The following is a 19,513-nucleotide window of genomic DNA, read 5'->3' as shown; positions in this document are numbered from 1 at the left end:
CAGCATTCTCTTGTTTTTCTAGGTTATCTTATAGAAGAAGCACTTTATTACACCACTCAAAAAGACAAAACAATTTACTACAGTCATCTTTACATAAGAATTAAAAGGCAGCCTACCTTACTTGAAAAATAGGTAGGTAGTTGCACTACAAATTCGGAAGTATATATCGCTATACCCTTGTCATATTGTACCATTTGTTGGTGCCAGAGCTGTATGTTGAAAAAAAATGCTTTGTGTATCTGCATTTTGCTTTACTATTGCACAGTTTTTCAGTTTCTTTTTCAGCCTGCATGAATGTTTCCTTCTTTTCTGTATATGGGGTATGTGTATTTATACTTTAGATCCCTTACACAAATTACACACGCAGTATAACAAATATCTTATGTCAGTGTGGACATCTTAATGTATAGCGGAATTAGTACATGTTCTTCGGGTTGTGATTTAAGCTCACTGACTTACAGACCTGTTGTCCAGTCACAGTTCATTCTTGCATCCATTTTTTAAGTTTTATTAATGAATCTGAGGTGAACTCTCATTTATACTGCACATCAATGAGGATGTTATACATGGTATACTACATTAGTGGTACAGCAAATGCATGGATGGTGTACACTAATCATTTTGTTATTCAATAATATCTTCATACACATAGAGATATATTCACTATTTTCACAACATGAAGACTTATAATTTGTTTTCCCTTCAAATACACTGTATACATTTGCACAAATTAAATATACAGGTTTCAAACATAGTTTGTACTAACCAAATGTAACTGGCAGTGATAAAGTACATTTTATGATTTTTTTTTCAAGTAGACCATTTAATATGTCCTCACAGCAAAAGGTGTTACTGGAAATTAATATTTAGAAAGTGTTTAGTATTTAATAACTATACCAATAAATTTTAAAGCAGATGTCTGGACATAAACATGTTTTATGCGAATTAATTTTGCATTACTTGTACAAAAAAGTAAAACAGCCATTTGGTACTTAATTAGTTATTGTAATTTATGTAAATGATAAAATATCATTAGTACTGCAGTATTTATTACACAATATTCTCAGTATACAGCACTGTGACTGAACAACTTTTTAATAAATAGCTAAAAACATGGTAATTCCATTAAAACAGCTAATAAATGTTAATGTACAACTAGTTTTATTTGCCAAACTGAACACTGCGTTGCTGCCTGTACCTTGTACTGCTAAAACTTATGAAAGGAGGGCAGTGTTCAGAAACATAAAGTCATACACAACAGAGGACATATACAACTCATAACATATGGTATGCATAATAAAACTCATACAAAGGATTACACTTGTTTCACAAAGTGCTAGTCAGTATATTACTATGCATGGTACATAACACTGATTGTAGGATGCAAACTGGTAGACATAACTATTTCATTCACACAATTCATACAGTAATACTTAGTTTTTGTCATCATTATTCCATTACATTTAATTCACAAACTTATTACTACTGCATTTTGAAGAGAGGTAACACTTTCATATTCAGTTGCTGGCTAACATGAACATGATATATAATACACTGTTTCCCAAGGAAAGCAATATTTTGCTGCTGAAACTAGGTACATAATCACAAACATGCCAAAATGAGGGGAGTATATGAATTACATTTGATTAGTAAAAGAAGTTGGGCCACTTGGGTTATATCCTCCTTGGCTGTAAGCCTGCTGGCCATATGAACCTGCTGGGCCATAATTGGGTTGCTGTCCATACATAGCTTGTTGATTATAAGCACCTGTTTGCACAGAACTTTCTTGGTCATATCCACCTTGGACATATGCCTTGTTAAAGCCACTTTGCTGCTTTTCATTGCTGCTCTGAGGGTATCGTTGTCCTGCCGTATTCCAGCCAGTCTCTTTGAAAACAAACCAGATATTTCCTGCCCAGAGAATAAAATTTAAAAATCCAAACACCTAAAGAAACACAAGAAAATGAAATCAGTTTATTATAAAGGGCTTTATTACATAATATACAATTATTACATTAAGGCATGTATTCTAAAAGTACTACAGGAATACTTGTTAGGACAATAAATCTCTGTCTACGAAGCTACAGAAAAAAAATTAAATATTAACATTAAAGAAAAATCACTTGCAATGATTTTCAGAGTTAGACAAGGAAAGAGTCATTGGGCCGGATTCACGAAGGCTTGCATGGAGTCTAAGAGTAGAGTAAGACTCCATGCAGCCAACATGTCCACCGAGCGATCCAGGAACAGCCGGTAGGGGCGTGCAACAGAGCTCCCAAAATGAGTCCTACACGGACAGGGCTTGGATATGCAAATTACCTCAATTGCAGGCGAAAGCTATGCAAATGAGGTAAATTTGCGATCCAGGAAACCCAAACCAGTCTGAGTAAGAGTAGTGTTATTTGCAGAAATGTACTCAGTTGACAACTGAGTACGGTTCTGCAAATAGCAAAACGGAGCCGTGACAGCACCAAATAAAGGTTGCATCCAGTTGAGGAAGCATGCCAATGGCCAAATATATGGCCATTGGCAATGTTCACCGATGCAAAATAAAAATAAAAGTATTTTTTTTATCCCGATCGCCGATGTTTAAGCGTAGTGCAGCGCCGCACAAACGCGCTGCACTCTAAAAACCAGAAAACCAATAATTAAAATCCACAAATGTGGATTTTATTGTAATTCCTAATTTACAATGCAAGGGAATGGCAGGCTGAAGATAACATGGCTTCCGAGTAGAGGTTGCTAAGGGGGGAAGCTCAGTCTAAGAGATGTAACCAAGCATTAGTAGGCAATCCTATGCAAATGAGGGTAAGGATAGTGAATCCCAAGTTTACATAGCAAATGAGCACAGTCAGTGGAGTGTAGGAGTAGGATAAGGGGAGTATCAGAGTAGAAGACAGGTGACATCACAAGGGGGGTATGTATGAAAGAAGTGAAGCTCACTGGAGCAGAGTGGCATGTGTTTGCTATCAGTTACTCATCACTGGACGAGGTGTGTCAACAGGTACCCTAGCTATAGTCAAGAAATTGAAGGTGTATGCCATGGATAACACTAAAGTTTCTTGTAGAAGTGCTTGCAAAGTGTTTGCACGTGGGTGCGCGCCTGTATTTCCGGGTAAGACTGTGTGCGCGCATGTACGCCTGTGTGCACGCGTTTAAGCCGGAGTAAGCATGCCTAAGGCTGTTTAAAGTTGTGTAAGCGTGTTTGCACCGGGGTGTGAGCGTTTTAGCAAGAATAAGCAAGTTTTAGTCTGTGTAAGCATGTGTGCGCGCGTGTGAGCTGGTGTGAGCGTGTTTGCACTTGTGTGTGTGGCGCTGCCCCCCTGAGGAAACAGAAAGGGAAAAGGAAGCACAACAAATAGTAGGAAGTTAACCAGGGAGTACTAGTAGAGCTAGCAGGTGAAAACAATCAGAATCAGGCAATTACACAGGCAGTACACTAGCCCAGCACAGCACTTAAAACTCTGCAAACAACATTCCACTATGTTTTTCTCAGAGACACTGCAACACTGCAGTAAGCTAATAGAAGTGAAAACTGAAAAAGCTTTACTGAGACAAAGAAATGTTAGGGGGCTGCCATTGCTGTTATAAGGTGACATATGCAACATGCTGAGGGTGGTGACAATGTGAATGCTGCTGGACAACCCACAGTGAGGAGACGGAGAAGAGTGTACAGGCCCAGGGTAACCTATCAGGGGCTACATGAGCTGGAGATAGTGGAGCACTATAGAGTGGACAAAGACCTCATGCAGCAAATTGCTGAGCTGTGCAGGCCACGCCTCACACACAGAACCAACAGAGGGGAACCCATCCCAGTGGAAACCAAGGTATGTGTTGGCCTAAGAATATTAGCAACAGGTACCTTCCAGAGACCAACTGGTGATATGATGGGGATATCACAGGCATCAGCATCCAGGGTACTGCACCAGTTCCTGGATGCCATGTCAGCACATGTCGGTGATCATGTATATTTCCCCAATTCCCATGAGGTATTGGCCAGCAATATGTGTCTCTTCCAGCAAATAGCGGAATACCCTGAGGTAGTGGGTGCAACAGACTGCACGCACATATGCATCAAAGCACCAGCCAGTGAGCGGGGTAGGGTCTACTTTAACCATAAGGGCTTCCCCTCCATCAACTGCCAGGTTGTGTGTGATGCCCAGGGCATAATACTGAATGTGTGTGCTGGCTGCCCTGGAAGCTACCATGATTCCCATATCTGGCATCTGACAGAGCTGTACCAGACATTTGCCAATGGGGACATCCCTCATGGTCACCTAGTGGGGGATGATGGCTATGCACTGGAGCCGTGGCTGATGACACCCATCAGAAACCACACACACCTGAACAGGAACGCCATAATGAGGCACACGAACAAACACACAATGTAATCGAGCGTGTGTTTCGGCTGCTCAAGTCATGGTTCCGGTGCCTGGACACATCTGGTGGAGCCTTGCAGTACTCACCAACTACATGTACCCAAATTTTCATGGTATGTGCTATGCTATATAATATGATCCTGCGAAAACAGCTGCAGCAGGACCAGCATAGGCCAGGGCCATCACAGGCAGAGCATGACTCGGAGGAGGAGCAACCTGAGCCTGCCCCAGTAGGCAGAAGGAGGTGTGCCCAGTATGCTTTGGCCTTGGCAAAGAGGCAACGCATAGCACATACACTGGCTCAGTAGGAACCCTGAAAATGATACCCCTCTCTGACTCGCACATATAGTAAAAGGGATGCCTAACTTGCCACTACCTGTTTTCAAACATGTATAGGGAGTGTAGTATGTGCATCCGACATAGGCAGCCATGCAGCACCACCTGAGGTATGAATGCCATGTGTTAAGCAATATAAAGCAGTGCTAAACAGCTTTTACCACCATTTAGTATATGTAAACAAAATTGCACACACCAACTAGCACAACTGGTCAATGTTGAGCAATACTGGGCAACATTCAGCAATGTTGGTTAACATTGAGCAATGTTGGACAAGCTTGGTGTAAGTTGGGCATCGCTGAACAAAAGCCAATATGCTCATATTTGCTCTACTGGCCCTTATGCAGTCTGGTCTGCTCAGTATGAAAATATAAAGCAGTGACAGGCCTCAAACCCAGGATACTGTGCACTATAATCATAGTACTGAACCACTAAACCATGACAGTATTTCAGTGGTCAGCCTGTATGAAGAAATGTTGATAAGTCTATGCAAAGTATCTCATGGAAACCCTGCAGGCACAGCATAATCCCAGTCGAGTTATGACACAAAGGTGAGCCCTGCAGTAAGAATAGAACCTGATTTTAAACACACATATAGTATAAATGTTAATATTGGTCATGTTCACACACATCAACAAATGTAGTGGACCTCAGACAGCAACATACTGAAAGGTCACACTGGGCATGCTCACACACTTGAATAAATGAGACAAATGTCAGGCAACAAAACACTGAAAGGCTGAACTGGGCATGCTCACACACGTAGGCCATGTCTGAGTACAGCAGTGGGCCACACATATCCGGCAGTTGCATGTGTTAACCCAGGAACCTCTCACTATTCATCAATCCACCCTGTGCATACAGTTATATGACAACAGACACATATATAATATAGTGGAACCCTGTCATACTCAAATATGTTCTGCAGATACTTAGGTTGTTCATAGAAAGTGGGAAAGCAAAGAAAATAAAAAACCTGCAATCAGTATCATCAATAAACAATGTGCATCCCGAACATTATCATAGGTTCAGAGGTTGATACTAGGCTATCTGCCCTAGGGCATGTATAAGCCTAGCAAGAGTGTGTTTGGCTTTTGCAACCATGTTAGATTAGTACACTGTGCCTGTGAATAGTAGGTCACACAAGATAGACCATTTATGTTTAGTCTATCGTGCCTCTGTCTAGCAGGGACCCAGAAGATATCCCAGGGGTAAACATACGATCACCCATCCACTTGTCAAGATGTCTCCTGTAGGTGGTCAGTGGGGGGCTCTGCCTATGCGGGACTGGAATTTCATTCCGGAGTGAGTGGAGCCTCTGGGATAAGAATCTGTCCATCCAGCATGTCCTATTAACATCTGTGCTGAGGTTTACGTCCCTGGAGTGTGTAGCTCCAAGGGATTTGGATATCCTGAGGTGGAGCATGTCCATTAAGTCTGGGTTGGACATGGCTTTAAACAACAGGCACAGATTGCATCCGAGTAGGCGGTAAGCGACTGAGTAGAGCTGGAGTTACTTTATCCGAACTGCGCAGGGCAGCTGTGTGAGTCCCTAGATCTACTTGTTGAGGTACTTTTGTGGCCATTACAGTTGCTGCAGGTGTCGGGTAAGGTACATCCCAAATGGGACATTGTATCCAAGCATGGTCTTGATGAGTATAGGGGCAAAATGACCTCACTTGGTCTAGATGTGAAACCTTATGGTATAAGGTGGGCTATATAGAAGGTCTGTCTAACCACTTTGGCAATGTGATTGTCAAAGGCGAGAGTACTAACAGCTCGTGTCCCCAAATCCCTAACAACTCCTACTGTACGTAATGGATTACCACCTATGTGGTAATGTGTGGGCACGTTGTTATTCCCAAAGGGGATGACTATGCATCTAATGGCATTTAGCTGTAGGCCATGGCTCTGGCACCAGTCATCCATCTCTGTGAGACACTGTTTGAGGATGCTTGTGCCAGCTGGAGAGTTGATTATGGTACCCGGTTTGCAGTCATCTGCGAACATGGTCAGCCATATTCCTCCTGTGTTAGCCTGTACGTCAGAGAAATATATATTGAACAAGAGAGGTCCCAGGACTGAGCCTTGTGGGATGCCACATGTAACTGGTGTATAGTCAGACATGGCACCTGCAATTCTGACCATGTGGGTGCTATCCCTGATCCATTTAGCAATCCATCTTGTGACATATGTGTCGATATCAAAGCTGGTGAGCCTATGTATAATGGCCGAGTGGGGTATTGTGTTGAAGGGTTTAGTGAGGTCCAGGTAGTCTGTGTGGACAACCTTCCCTATGTCTATGGACCTGGTAACTGTTTAAAGAAGTCAAACAGGTTCAAGAGGCAAGATCTGCCCACAACAAAGTCGAAATGTGTAGGATCCAGTGTCTGTAGGTTCCCGATGTCTATGTGTATGAGTTCCATGACAATGCGCTCCATAGCTTTGCAGAACAGGCTAGTTAGGCTTATAGGGCAATATTGTCCGGGGTCCGTTGTGGCACCACCTCTGTGGAGTGGGACCACTGTTGCTGTACGCCATTCCTTGGGTACATATCCTGTAGTAACTCTGATATTGAACAGAGACTTAATGTGAGGGTTACTTTCGTCATGAAGCTCGTGTAAGACGCAGGTCGGGACACCGTCTGGTCCCATTGATGCTGTGTTGTCTGCTTTGGAGAGGGCAGCACTCAACTGTTCATTTGTGATGTCAGGGAAGCTACACTCTGTTGGGATGGACAGTTGCTCTTTAGGGGGGATGTGGGGAGACATTTGCACTGTTTAGTCAGTATGCAGTAACTCACAGCATATCTGTGAGTTTCCACCCAGGTTCCTGACATAACTAAAGAAGGCCTTGTGATTGTCCTAAGTGTCTAGTGCAATTTTCCATTAGAAGCGGGCCTTAGATGAATTCATGAGTGATCGTAGCTTTTTGCTAGTACTGATCAGAGATGCCTTCCCTTTTTGGGATTGTGCTCTATCATGTAGTAGCCTCCTCCTTTTGTTGTATAGCTTATTAATGGCTGGGGTCCACCAGACAGGTCCCCTGCCTTTGGAGGAGTGAGTCTTGTTGTTATTTGGGATAGCACGATCCATGCATTCCAGTAGGTGTCCATAGAAAGTGTTTGTAAAGGATTCAGCAGTCTGAGCCATATTTACCACTGTCCCAGGGTCTTTGAAGGATACCACCTTGGTTTGGAGAAGTGTGACATTTGCTTTTGAGAAGTTCTTCACCGAGATTACCTAGGATGGGGGTGGGGATGGGATATGGATGTCCAGTGAGATAAATGTATGGTCTGACCTTACCAATGAGGGGTATACCTCTGGTGTGGAACATAGAGTCCCCATGTTGGTGATGATCAGGTCCAATATGTTTTCCCCTCTTGTGGGTGTGGTGACCAGTTGTGCCATAGCATTTGAGTTTAGAAACAGTAGCAACTGTTGGGCAAGGGTGTTGGGGCTTGAGTAGTATTTCCTGTCAATGTTTGGGTATTTGAAGTCACCCAATATAATAGTGTTTGGGGAGACCTTCATATTCTCCAGTGTTCCCAGGAAAGCCGAGTGGGGTTTCTGAGTTTGGGAGGGTGGTCTGTAGCAGGCTACAAACTGAAAGGCAGTTTTGCCCACTGTTAGTTACACATGTATGGTCTCCGATGCTTCATGCAGTGCTACTAACCTGGAGGTGTATGTATCTGTGATGTATATGGATACTCCCCCTATTTTTGTTGGCTGGTCCGAGTCTTGTGGCCAAAAAGCATGGTATGAAGTATAACCTGGTAGTGCTGATGTGCTTTCAGGAGCCTGAACCAGGTGTCTGTTACTGCTCAGATATCGACATTCTCCATGCTGAGGAGAGTCCTGAGTGCATGCAGTTTGAGGGTAAGACATCTGGTGTTGAGCAGTATTACCCTTAGTTTCTTTTACCTTGTAATGTCTATGGAGGTGGGTTTGTCTTTTGAGCCTCCCTTAAAAAAGGCACTATGGGGGTGGCAAGAGCCTTAGCCAGTATTCGAAAGTCCAGGGGTGACAGGTGCAAGCTGTCCATAGCGAAGCTACATGGCATGTCGAGCATGTCATCCCAGGCTGACAGACATTGGATCCCCTTTGAATGACACCAATATGTTAGCCAACTTTTAAAAGTGATCAGTTTGTCTGTATACTGTGACATCAGTCTTGGTGAGGGTAAGATGCTACACAAGGTCAGGGTCATACTGGCCTGGGCTACATGATCAGAGAGCTCCTCTATGTCTGTTGTCATGTAGTCCAGGGAGGAACATCAGAAGTTATTCGCACCAGCATGGACAATGATGCAGCCATTTCTGTACTTGCTTTGGAGTGACCTGAGTGCATGTGTTATGTGGCAGATCCTGGCAACCAACAGACAGCTCAAAGTGACCATCTCCTTGTTCAGCCTGGTGAGTGGGACATCAATGTGTCTGACAATAAGTGTCACCTATTACAAGTGTATTAAGTGTGTTTTTAGCCCTAAGGGCAGTGACTGTGTGGCACACTGACTTTGTGAACTATGTGATATGTGGATATTGTTATGGGGTAGCAGTTGTTTGTGTGCCTGCTTTGGAGGTCTCTGCTGCTTATGCAGAGTTTATTTAGAGCCTCTGAGTATGTTTTTGTGTGGTAATATAGTTTGATTGCTGTCGCTATAGGTCTATGTGAGACTGGATTTGTGGTGTGTGTGGTTACCTTCACCACCTGATAGACTGTGCCAGTCATGGGTCGGGAGAGCTCAGCCTCCTGCATGTCTTTATAGTTGCATCTGTCACATATATCTGAGTTTGTTGGGAGGAGGAGAGGGTTGTCTGTGTACATAAGGCAGTTGTAACATTGCGTCAAAATTCCAATATTCACCAGCTGGACTGGAGAGTACACACGAAACCGACCTTTGGACATGCCAGGATATTATGATGACATACTCTGTTGACTGATCACAAAGGATGAGCAGGATGTTAAGTGTGTAAAAGAGTATAACAGGGGTTTAGTGCTCAGGTTTGTCAGTGCTTTGGAAAGATTATCTGCGAAGGAGTCCAGACTGAACCATGACACCTCCTTCAGCTATGTCATAAATAGCAATATACACTCATATATGTCCTGAGTCAGGGCCAACTGTACCTGACTGACAATGCCGACATCTTGTCAGACAGGCCCATATATACATACCCACCTCCCACTGACAAAAGGCCCTATCATCATATCAGGAGATATCACATGTAGAATGGGTAAACAGCTCCACCCAAAGCCGAAAGCATGGCATCAATTGGATCACATTGTTTCCCTATATGTGTCATGAGTGAACTACAGAACAAACAGACCCTGCACCTGAACAGTCTGTTGAGCCTCACCCTCTCTACAGGATCTGAAACCATTGAATGTGTTACAGCAACATATGGCACTCCCCACAAGTGTTGGTGCACAACAGACCATGGGAAGTATAGTCCAATAAGCCTATGAAGTCTGATCTGCAAGGCCATGGAGTCCATCATGATTGAAGTCATAAACAGAGCTATTGGAAACCGCCAAACACACAACCCTACCAACTGTGGTATGTTCATGGGCAGATCATGGTTCCCAAACCTGCTAGACTGTTTGCAAGGCAGCCACCCAGGACATACATCACTGAACGGAGCTACACACGTCCCACATAGACTTTGAATAGCCCCTTATCAACATCCCAGACACATGTCGTATCCACAAAATCAACAAACTGTGCATAAATATGTATTGTCATATGAAGGAATGGCAATTTGTCCACAGATAGATCACACAAGCTATGAATTGTGGGGTCCTGTTCAAGCTGTTAACACCTGCTGACCCACATGGTTCATTTCTGGGATTGCATAAAACAAAGTGTACACACATTCTGATGTCCAGTCTGATGATGTCAGCATCCTACAAATATAGCAGGAGAAATGAAACCACTCAGTAAAACAGATAGCACGTTGTGTTAATGCGTATCTCTCTAGTATCATAACATAGTTAGGTAGGGGTTCGAATCCTGCAATTTCTGACTGTATGTGTGTGATTTCCTTTGAGAGGAGTGCCCTTTTTGGAGACTGGGAAAACACATTAAAAGAGGTACATTCCTCTTTGGAAAGTCTGATGATGTCAGCATCCTACAAATATAGCAGGAGAAAAAAAAAACACAGAGTAAAGCATATAGCGTGTTGTGTTAATGTGTATCTCTCTAGTATCATAACATAGTTAGACAGGGGTTTGAATCTTGTAATTGCTGACTGTGTGTAATATCCTTTGAGAGGAGTGCCCTTTTTGGAGACTGGGAAAACACATTAAAAGAGGTGCATTCCTCTTTGGAAAGTCTGATGATGTCAGCATCCTACAAATATAGCAGGAGAAAAGAATCCACCTAGTAAAGCATATAGTGTGTCGTGTTAATGCGTATCTCTCTAGTATCATAACATAGTTAGGGAGAGGTTCGAATCCTGCAATTGCTGACTGTGTGTGTGGGGGGGTGTATGTGTCTGTGTAACTATCTTTGAGAGGAATGCCCTTTTTGGAGACTAGGGAACACCTTAAAAGAGGTGTATTCCTCTTTGGCAAGTCTGATGATGTCAGCATCCTACAAATATAGCATTGGAAATGGAAACCCCAGTAAAGCATATAGCATGTCATATTAATGTGTATGTCTCTAGTGTCATAACATAGGTAGGGTTTAAATCCTCCAATTGCTGAGTGTGTGTGTGACACTGTCGGTCAATGCAGTGTGGATTTTGCTTTTACTATGGTATGACATATCAGGATTAAAACAGTATGTGCACTGCACACATCAGGTATCTGTGTGGCAAATAAATATATGTACATGTGACCTCAATTAGTACATAGGTGTGAAGCCTGCATACTACATGAATACATTTGTTACCTTTGACAGATTGTGCCACTGCTTCTCAGAGCGCAGGTCACATATGTATGTATGTGACAAGGCCGGCCACTGTAGTGATCTGTGGCCAAGGTCATCTGTGTCACACACACCCATGACAGTTACTATAGACTAGTGTGAGTGAGGGTACATGCCTGGGGTATATGTCAGACATGTTCATACACAACAAAGTCTGGCAATATTGGACAGTCATTATAGGTGTACAACAGCCTTGTGGATATGCATACAGGGCCTTGTGGATATGCATACAAGCCGCTAATTTCTTATGTGATACACCGAGGGACTACACAATACCTTTGGATATGTGGATACCAAAGGGCAGATGACATAACACTTGGCTGTATGTACACATTGGTACCCGGCATACATGTTGGGGGGCTACCACCTATGTGGTACTGTCGGGATAGTATGTATAGTAAATGTGGATGACTATGCTATAGCTGGCTTAGAGCTATACAGCATGTGTTGGACAACAGGTATCTGTCTGTATGATACCCTTGTGTAGGATATGTGTTCCATCCAGAGAATGCATTGTAGGCCAATGCATGCATTTCCAGATGTGGATGGACATATCCCTAGTGTGTTTGCATGTACCTAAGAGGGCTATATGCCAAACAGGTGTGGTCCCAGGAACGGGTGGCGGTCAATACCACTGGTTACTGTTATAGTATAGTACTGGAAGGATTCAACTGTTACTGAGTTCCTTACATCTGTGTGTCAGTTGTCAGGACATCATCTAATGATTGGTTATAGTCAGGCTGTTGAGGTTGTGTATACTACCAGAATTATTGACAGATAGTAACAGTATCACCCACAGCATAGTGTCAAACCATGTCATACACACATGTACCCATGTTAGAACATATCTATAGTAGAATGCATACTGGCTACTGAGAGATACTATGAGATGTTAACACTGTGTAATACAGGGTATGTCACACGTCCCATGTGTCCACTATGCACGTACATGCAGACAGTGCACCCCCACCATGTTCACAGATGTACACCTGCTAATCTGCACTGCACACATCACAAACGTACTGTCCACTCACTAACACATGCTGGCAACACTATACACTTCAGCCAAATGGCACATGGGCAGACAATACATACTCAGACTTAACACTGGTGTAAACAATACTACATTGACAATCATAGCTTTGATGCATCATGCCTGCTCAGATATGCCTACAAGGATATCATTACACTTTCCTGTTGACAACATGCTAACATTGCTACACTGCTATAATGTCACCCTTTGCATCAGCACCATGTTAGCCTGTTCCTGCATCAATGCTACAGATGACAGGAGGTGGCACAGGTGTCATCATATGCACAGGGTGTGTTGTTGGTTTGCCAGAGCCCAACATTTACCCATCCAATCGACATGTGTGTGTGTGTGTGTGTGTGTGTGTGTGTGTGTGTGTGTGTGTGTTTGTGTGAGGGACAACAGTACAGCATGGGCCAGTGTTGATGTAATGTGTGTGTGTATGTGTGAGCCCTAGGTGCTTGGTTTATGTGTGTGTCTCTGCATGCACACAGCTCCACCATGTGGCTGCCATTTATGGGAGTTTGTGGGACAGCCACAGACTGTACCTGCCAGGCTGTACAGATCATTGACTCTGGGCACGGACACGGTACCTGTGCCTGGCAGGGGTGCTACGGACAGTATCGGGTACCAAGCCTGACTGGGTACTATCATCAGAGGAAGAGGTATGTCGACCGGACCCATGTTCCTGCTGGGACTGGCCAGAGCCACGTGCACATGGTCTACTAGGATGGTCAATCGACAGGCCATCCCCAGCATTGCTGGGGCTGGTACTGCCACTACAGGAGCGGCTGTGATCTGTGGGTTGTCCGCGATGAATGCCAGCCATTGATGTTGCTGGCCTACGTCCGCATCGATGTCTCAACCATCCCGCATGGTCCTGGCTCATGGAAAACACATTGTCGAGGGCATCTAATGTCTCGCCCCAATGTCTATCAATGACCTCGGTGTAATTACGGATGGCACCGGCAAGGTCACGGATACTGTCATTGATAGCGGTGTAATGGGCCCTCTGCACCCTTAGTCCCTGTCTGGTGTACCGTTCCATACATGCCTGTGTCTGCATTACAGCCCGGAACATACTTGAGGTTGTAAGAACTGTGGGGGCACGTCTGCCAGAGGCATTATGACCAGCGGTGCTCCCATGAGAACCCCTGGACATCCACCTATGTGGTACCGTTCCAGGAATCTGGGTATGGCTGCTGTGAGGGGATGCATGTGCCATGGATACCACACTATCCTGGTCAATGCCAACTGTATGCTGTCCCTCGGCTAAGACCATTGGTGATGAGGGATGTATTGGCAGTATGAGTGTGCGCATAGATGGGGTGGAAAGCTGTGTACTGTCGATTGGCAGACCAGCGACAGACCCTGTCAAACCTACCTGTGCCACAATACATGTATCATCATCTCTACTATTTGTGGCAGTGACTTCAGGTTCCCTGCTGCATTCAGCCAACCCAACCTCAGCACCTGTAAGAGGAAGACAGGAAACACACTTTACAATCTGTACATGATATCACACATGCACACATGAACACACGCACATATGAACACATGCACACATGCACACATGAACACATGCACACATGAACACATGCACACAAATACACTCCTCACTACAGCAGATACACACACACACCAGCAATCCAACACATACTCAATAGTGGTTGAAGGTGGGTGACAGTATCACAGGCAAACAGTCACCTCACATGTGTCAGCATGCAGAATATGTGTTGCTCAAGACCATGCATTGGGAGTGTAGACAGCCCTAGTTAATAACAGTATACATGGCTTTGATGCATGTGTGTAGTTGTTCAGTGATTGGCTACACCCTGGAACACAATGTGTATAAGAACACAACATTGCTGTGCAAGTATTATCAGCTCTGCAATGTCCTGTGCACCATCACTCACAGGTATACATACCATGGCTGCATGTGTTATCTGTGTGACACATAGATTTCCATGTCTGATTGCAGTGTCTGTGTCTGTAGCAGATAATAGTGGGCACAGGTGTAGCACATGCATGCTATGTACACACACGGGATGAGTGGTGCATGTATACGTGATGGAATACCAAAGCTCGACATGGCCATTGTACAGTGGTTATGGTGAGTGTGGGACATATTGCAGATATGTCGGTGCCAGCCATGACATGGCATGCTACACGACTGCAACATTAAACACCACACATACCCAATGTGTGTCATGTGACCTATACACCCAATAGCATTCCAGGACATATATGTGTCACTTTGTACAGATGGCGACTGCTATGCATATTGTGTATAGTTGCATATGTTTGCACACACACAACATGCTATGCATATTGTGTATAGGTGCATATGTTTGCACACACACAACATTGAGGTGCAAAGCAATGACTGCTATGTGTAGTACTGTGGTCACTGTAACTGGATGGGATGTAGTACCATGAGCCATCATCATCATGCATCATGTGGTCACTCAAGGCTACTAATGTGTGACAGACCACCGCCTAGCATGCTGTACCTCAACTGCAGTGCCGTGGCTACGATCACAATTACACAGCCACTTTGTACATGGCTGTGTGAGGTGCCCAATAGGGAGCATTGCCTAACATGACTGTGTTATGTGTTGAAGAGTGTTGCACAGCCCCATGATAGGCCTCTGCCCCTCAGGTATATCATGTGTGCTGTGTGGATGAAATGTGGGATACTCAAGTGTGACCTTACAGCGGGTGTGTGGTTACGCCATGTGTAGCATGTTGAGGTGTACTGCGTATGACACACGTGTTATGTTGTGTACAGCTGTATTAACTATCCCTATCCAATGTGCAGTACGGTGTTGCCACAAGTGTATCTGATGCTCTGTGTATTGCATGTGATTGAGGCAGCTACTGACATTACTGAGATGCGCAACGTCTTACAGCAAACATGCACAGCATGCATTGTGCGTAGGTGTGTTACGTGTACATGGCCTACACCTCACCTATGACATGCACATTTCATTACCAATATTGAAGTTATAACACACTCACCAGCATGGATTGTCTGCCCTGCTGTCACACCAGAGGGACCTACAAGAATATGAGACAGTTCGTCAGTGGTCACAACTTTGGCATTGCTACTGTGGGTTTGCTAAACTACAGTAGAACAACAGTCGACAGTCACAGGTGTACAGATAATATTCCAAATATCAATATTGCACAACACTAGGCAGCACAACTGCTAAACACACAGTACACATCTCACATATGCATAATCTAACAATACAGGTAACTGTAGTCTACAGATAGGGCATGTTACCTGCATGCTCCATGTCAACATGCTGGTTGGCTCTGGCCTCCATGACGACACATGTCTGTGGCAGTTGCTGTTGCTGGCCAGGAGCCACGACACTTAGCAGCAGCTCCTCCACTCTGGTGAGGGGGTGATGAATGGCCACCCCACCACCTGTGGCAAGCTGTTGTCTATGGATATCAGACGCATGCTGCCGGACATGTCTAATTAAATCACTGCAGTGATGGTGTACCTGCTCATATGTCCGGTTATGCATGCGTATGTCATTTACCCGGTAAACAAGATCTTGCCACAGTGCAGTCCACTCATGCTGGTGCTGGCTGCTTCTGGAAAACAGCAGGGAGTAGTGCTGCACCAGGCTGTAGTGGATTTCCTGTTCCTCCGCTGCTGTGTAACAGGGATTACATTGGTGGGCCATCAGCCTGAAAGAGAAATGAGCAATATGTCTGAGCGAGTCCTGTGGCACACTTTACACCCATAACTACAGATATCACTTAACTGCCATATATAGCATCCGTTTGTCTGTCAGAGGATATACACATTCAATACCACATATTGGTGCTCAGGCCACAACTGACTGACAGTGCCTGGCACACTCTATATATCAAACCACTATACAACAGTACCCGGCACACTGTTTGTGACACAATGCACAACCTCGCCACAGGGGTATATATCACGCTAATGCACGAAGAAAGATGTCATCCATTGCAATGAATGTAAAGTACAGTTACAGTAGTACCAGTAAACCACCCTAGTCGTTGATGCCATACCCCTGCCTAACATATGTGCACAGTTGTTAATACAGATGGCATACTGCTGTAACGGAGTATATATGTTGCTAGATACACACGTATACCCTGTAACACACATATGATTGCGGGCATGGTACAGGCATAATTACACACACATCAGACAAACATACAACACACCAATGTATGCCAACCCAGATGGCCTTTACCTGTGTACCATGCAGTACTGTGTGCCACTACTTACAAAACCTTATGCCTGAGGTATGTAATCTGTGCAGACTACAGGAAACACACAACACAGTGTTTTCAAACAATGTGAACATACACCATACTGTGCTGTTTAGGCCTACAGCTTCAGGTAATACTACAGTTCATATGGGAGTTGGATTCACCAGCAGTACCACTCACTAAGCATACATGTATTGCTTTAGCCTACAATGGGACACCGCAGTCGTCAACAAGGAACTACGTCAAAATGTATGCCATACTACTATGTCTGCCTAGCAATAACATGCACATCTTTTGCTGGCCTCACAGCTAGGACACAAACTACCATGTCAGATACAAATTCACACTAAGCTATCACACCTTTACAGACCTTGCACACATTCAGCATTACACTCATTCAACCTCACATAGCAGGTATTGCACTGAGTACATATGTGTGTGCATCGTGTCATAGGTAGGTAATACGCTATTGGCCCTAGGGCCTAGAGCAGCCTAGGCATATGCTACCCTGGCCTTTGACACACATGTAATTTGATTTCACTTGCCCCTGTCAACCAGAACCACAGAGGTGATTCCCGGGGTGTATTACCTATCTCCCAAACAATCATCAGGGGTATTTCTGACAACTGCTAATGAGGAGCCTTGTTTGCTATTGCTAGGTGGTTTATTCCAGAGTATGGCATATCTCTGAGATAGGAACCTATCCCTCCAGCATGTGCTGTTTAGTGAGCTGATGAGGTTTAGGGCCCTAGAGCGTGTAGCCCGGAGGGATTGTGATATGCTGACATGGTGGTTGTCAAACTGCTATGGGTGTGACATACCTCTGTATGTCCGGCAGAGGTCACCTCTGTGTGAGCGGTATGCAACACAGTCTAGCTGTGGTTTTGTGAGTCAGTCTAAATAGGGCATCTGTTTGAGGCCAGTATTACTCTTTGTGAGTAATGTCTGTGTCCTTTCCACTTGCTGTAGTTGTCATGTGAGGTACATACCACACGGGGCACTGTGATGAGTAGAGGGGGACACTGACCTATATTTCCCTAGATGACACACCTGTTGTGATGACACGTACCACATAGACAAATTACAAGACTAGTGTGGCACTGTGATTATCAAAGGGGAGGCTACTGTCTACCTGTGTCCCATGTTCCCTTATCACACCTTCAGTGTTATGTAGATTTCCACCTATCTGGTTGTTAATGGGTACAGTGTTTTGGAAAGGAGGGATGGCACTGCAGTATCAACACTGGTCTTCAGTCCATGACTTGGTCACCACGCACCTGTTGCGGTACATATGACCCCGTGTCTCTCTCTCTCTCTCTATATATATATATATATATATATATGTATACACACACGTACATCTAAACATCCATTGCTGTACATATAGATGTACATATAGGCACATGTACAGTACACCTTTCATGGTGGGGATATAAATTATGCAACAGTTGTGAGATATACAGTTATGTAATAATATTGCACAGTGTTGTGCAGAATGCATTTTGGTGTGCTCAGCCCATGCAGCTTTAGCAGGCCTCACTGGCTGTAACACAGCAGATCTGACAAATCAGTCCCACAGCGTTTAACCACCACATGACATATACCAGCACTGCATGCTGTTTTCTATGCCACACACTACAACCTACATAGATATATGCACATAACAACCTTCAACAACATATATATGTCCACCCTTCACTAACAGCTGCAGTATGTCCCTTGACCTATGCACATGTGCAGATACATATAGATACGTACTGCTGCCACATATGGATGATTCACAGTGTGTAGAGTACTCTTCAAGAACATCTACTACATGCTGGCAAATACATATGAGTTACATACCTTATCTTTGTATTTCTCAGCTCCGTCTGTTGTTACTGTTTTTTTTTTTTTTGGGTTTTCTCTGTCTGTTTCTGTCTCTTTTGTCTGTGTCTCTGTCTGTGTCTCTGTCTCTCTCTCGCTCTCTATCTCTCTGTTCCTGCAATGATATTATTGCATGTGTGGACAGCATGTGCATGTGACAGCCTCTGCACCAATTGGTGCCCACCATTAAGTAATTGCATGCAGCCTGCTGTGTGGTAATTGCAGTACTCACTGTGATTGCAGCCCACTGCTATAAAATGCTAGGTTAGGTAGGCATAGCCCTTTCAGCTTTCCAAGGTGGGGCCCATGCTTGTTTGCTCTGGACACTGTTGTGTCAGTCAGAAGGTTGGTATATGTCTCATATCTATAGCTAGGGTTGTAGCCAGTGATATGCATGTTGTACACAAACCTGAATGTTGCTGCTTCCAGTGCACACTTCTCAGTGTAGACTTTTACTCACCCCTCCAAATGCTAACACAGGATACATGGGAGTATGTACTTTCTTTTTGAATTAGACAATTAACTACCATACAAATGTAATTATTGCAATGTATTCCTCTGGCACATGCACTGTTTGTGAACTGCTATACTGTAATTATTAAGTTACTCACTTCTGAACAGTTTGTGGTTTGTTTGTGTTGACATTAGCACAGGCTGCTCAAGACAACTGGACATATTTCAGTACTGAGTATGCCTACCTACTCCCTTGGTT

General features: G+C 44.2%; 1 protein-coding gene across 2 annotated transcripts in view; it reads right to left on the bottom strand.

Moving 5' to 3' along the window:
* Positions 1-480: 480 nt before the first annotated feature.
* SYNPR (synaptoporin) overlaps positions 481-19,513 on the bottom strand; it is a 1,219,710-nt gene continuing 1,200,677 nt past the window's right edge. For both annotated transcript variants that reach the window (XM_044077441.1, XM_044077442.1), the window contains one exon: positions 481-1,945. In XM_044077441.1, the coding sequence (XP_043933376.1) occupies positions 1,637-1,945 (309 nt within the window). In that variant the 3' untranslated portion in view covers positions 481-1,636. The remainder of the gene's footprint in view (positions 1,946-19,513) is intronic.

Source organism: Protopterus annectens, chromosome 7.part0, assembly GCF_019279795.1.
Source record: "Protopterus annectens isolate FY-2018-M chromosome 7.part0, PAN1.0, whole genome shotgun sequence".
Classification (NCBI taxonomy): Eukaryota; Metazoa; Chordata; order Ceratodontiformes; family Protopteridae; genus Protopterus; species Protopterus annectens.
Note: the sequence above shows the minus strand (reverse complement) of the source record. Positions and strands in the feature narration are given on the sequence as shown.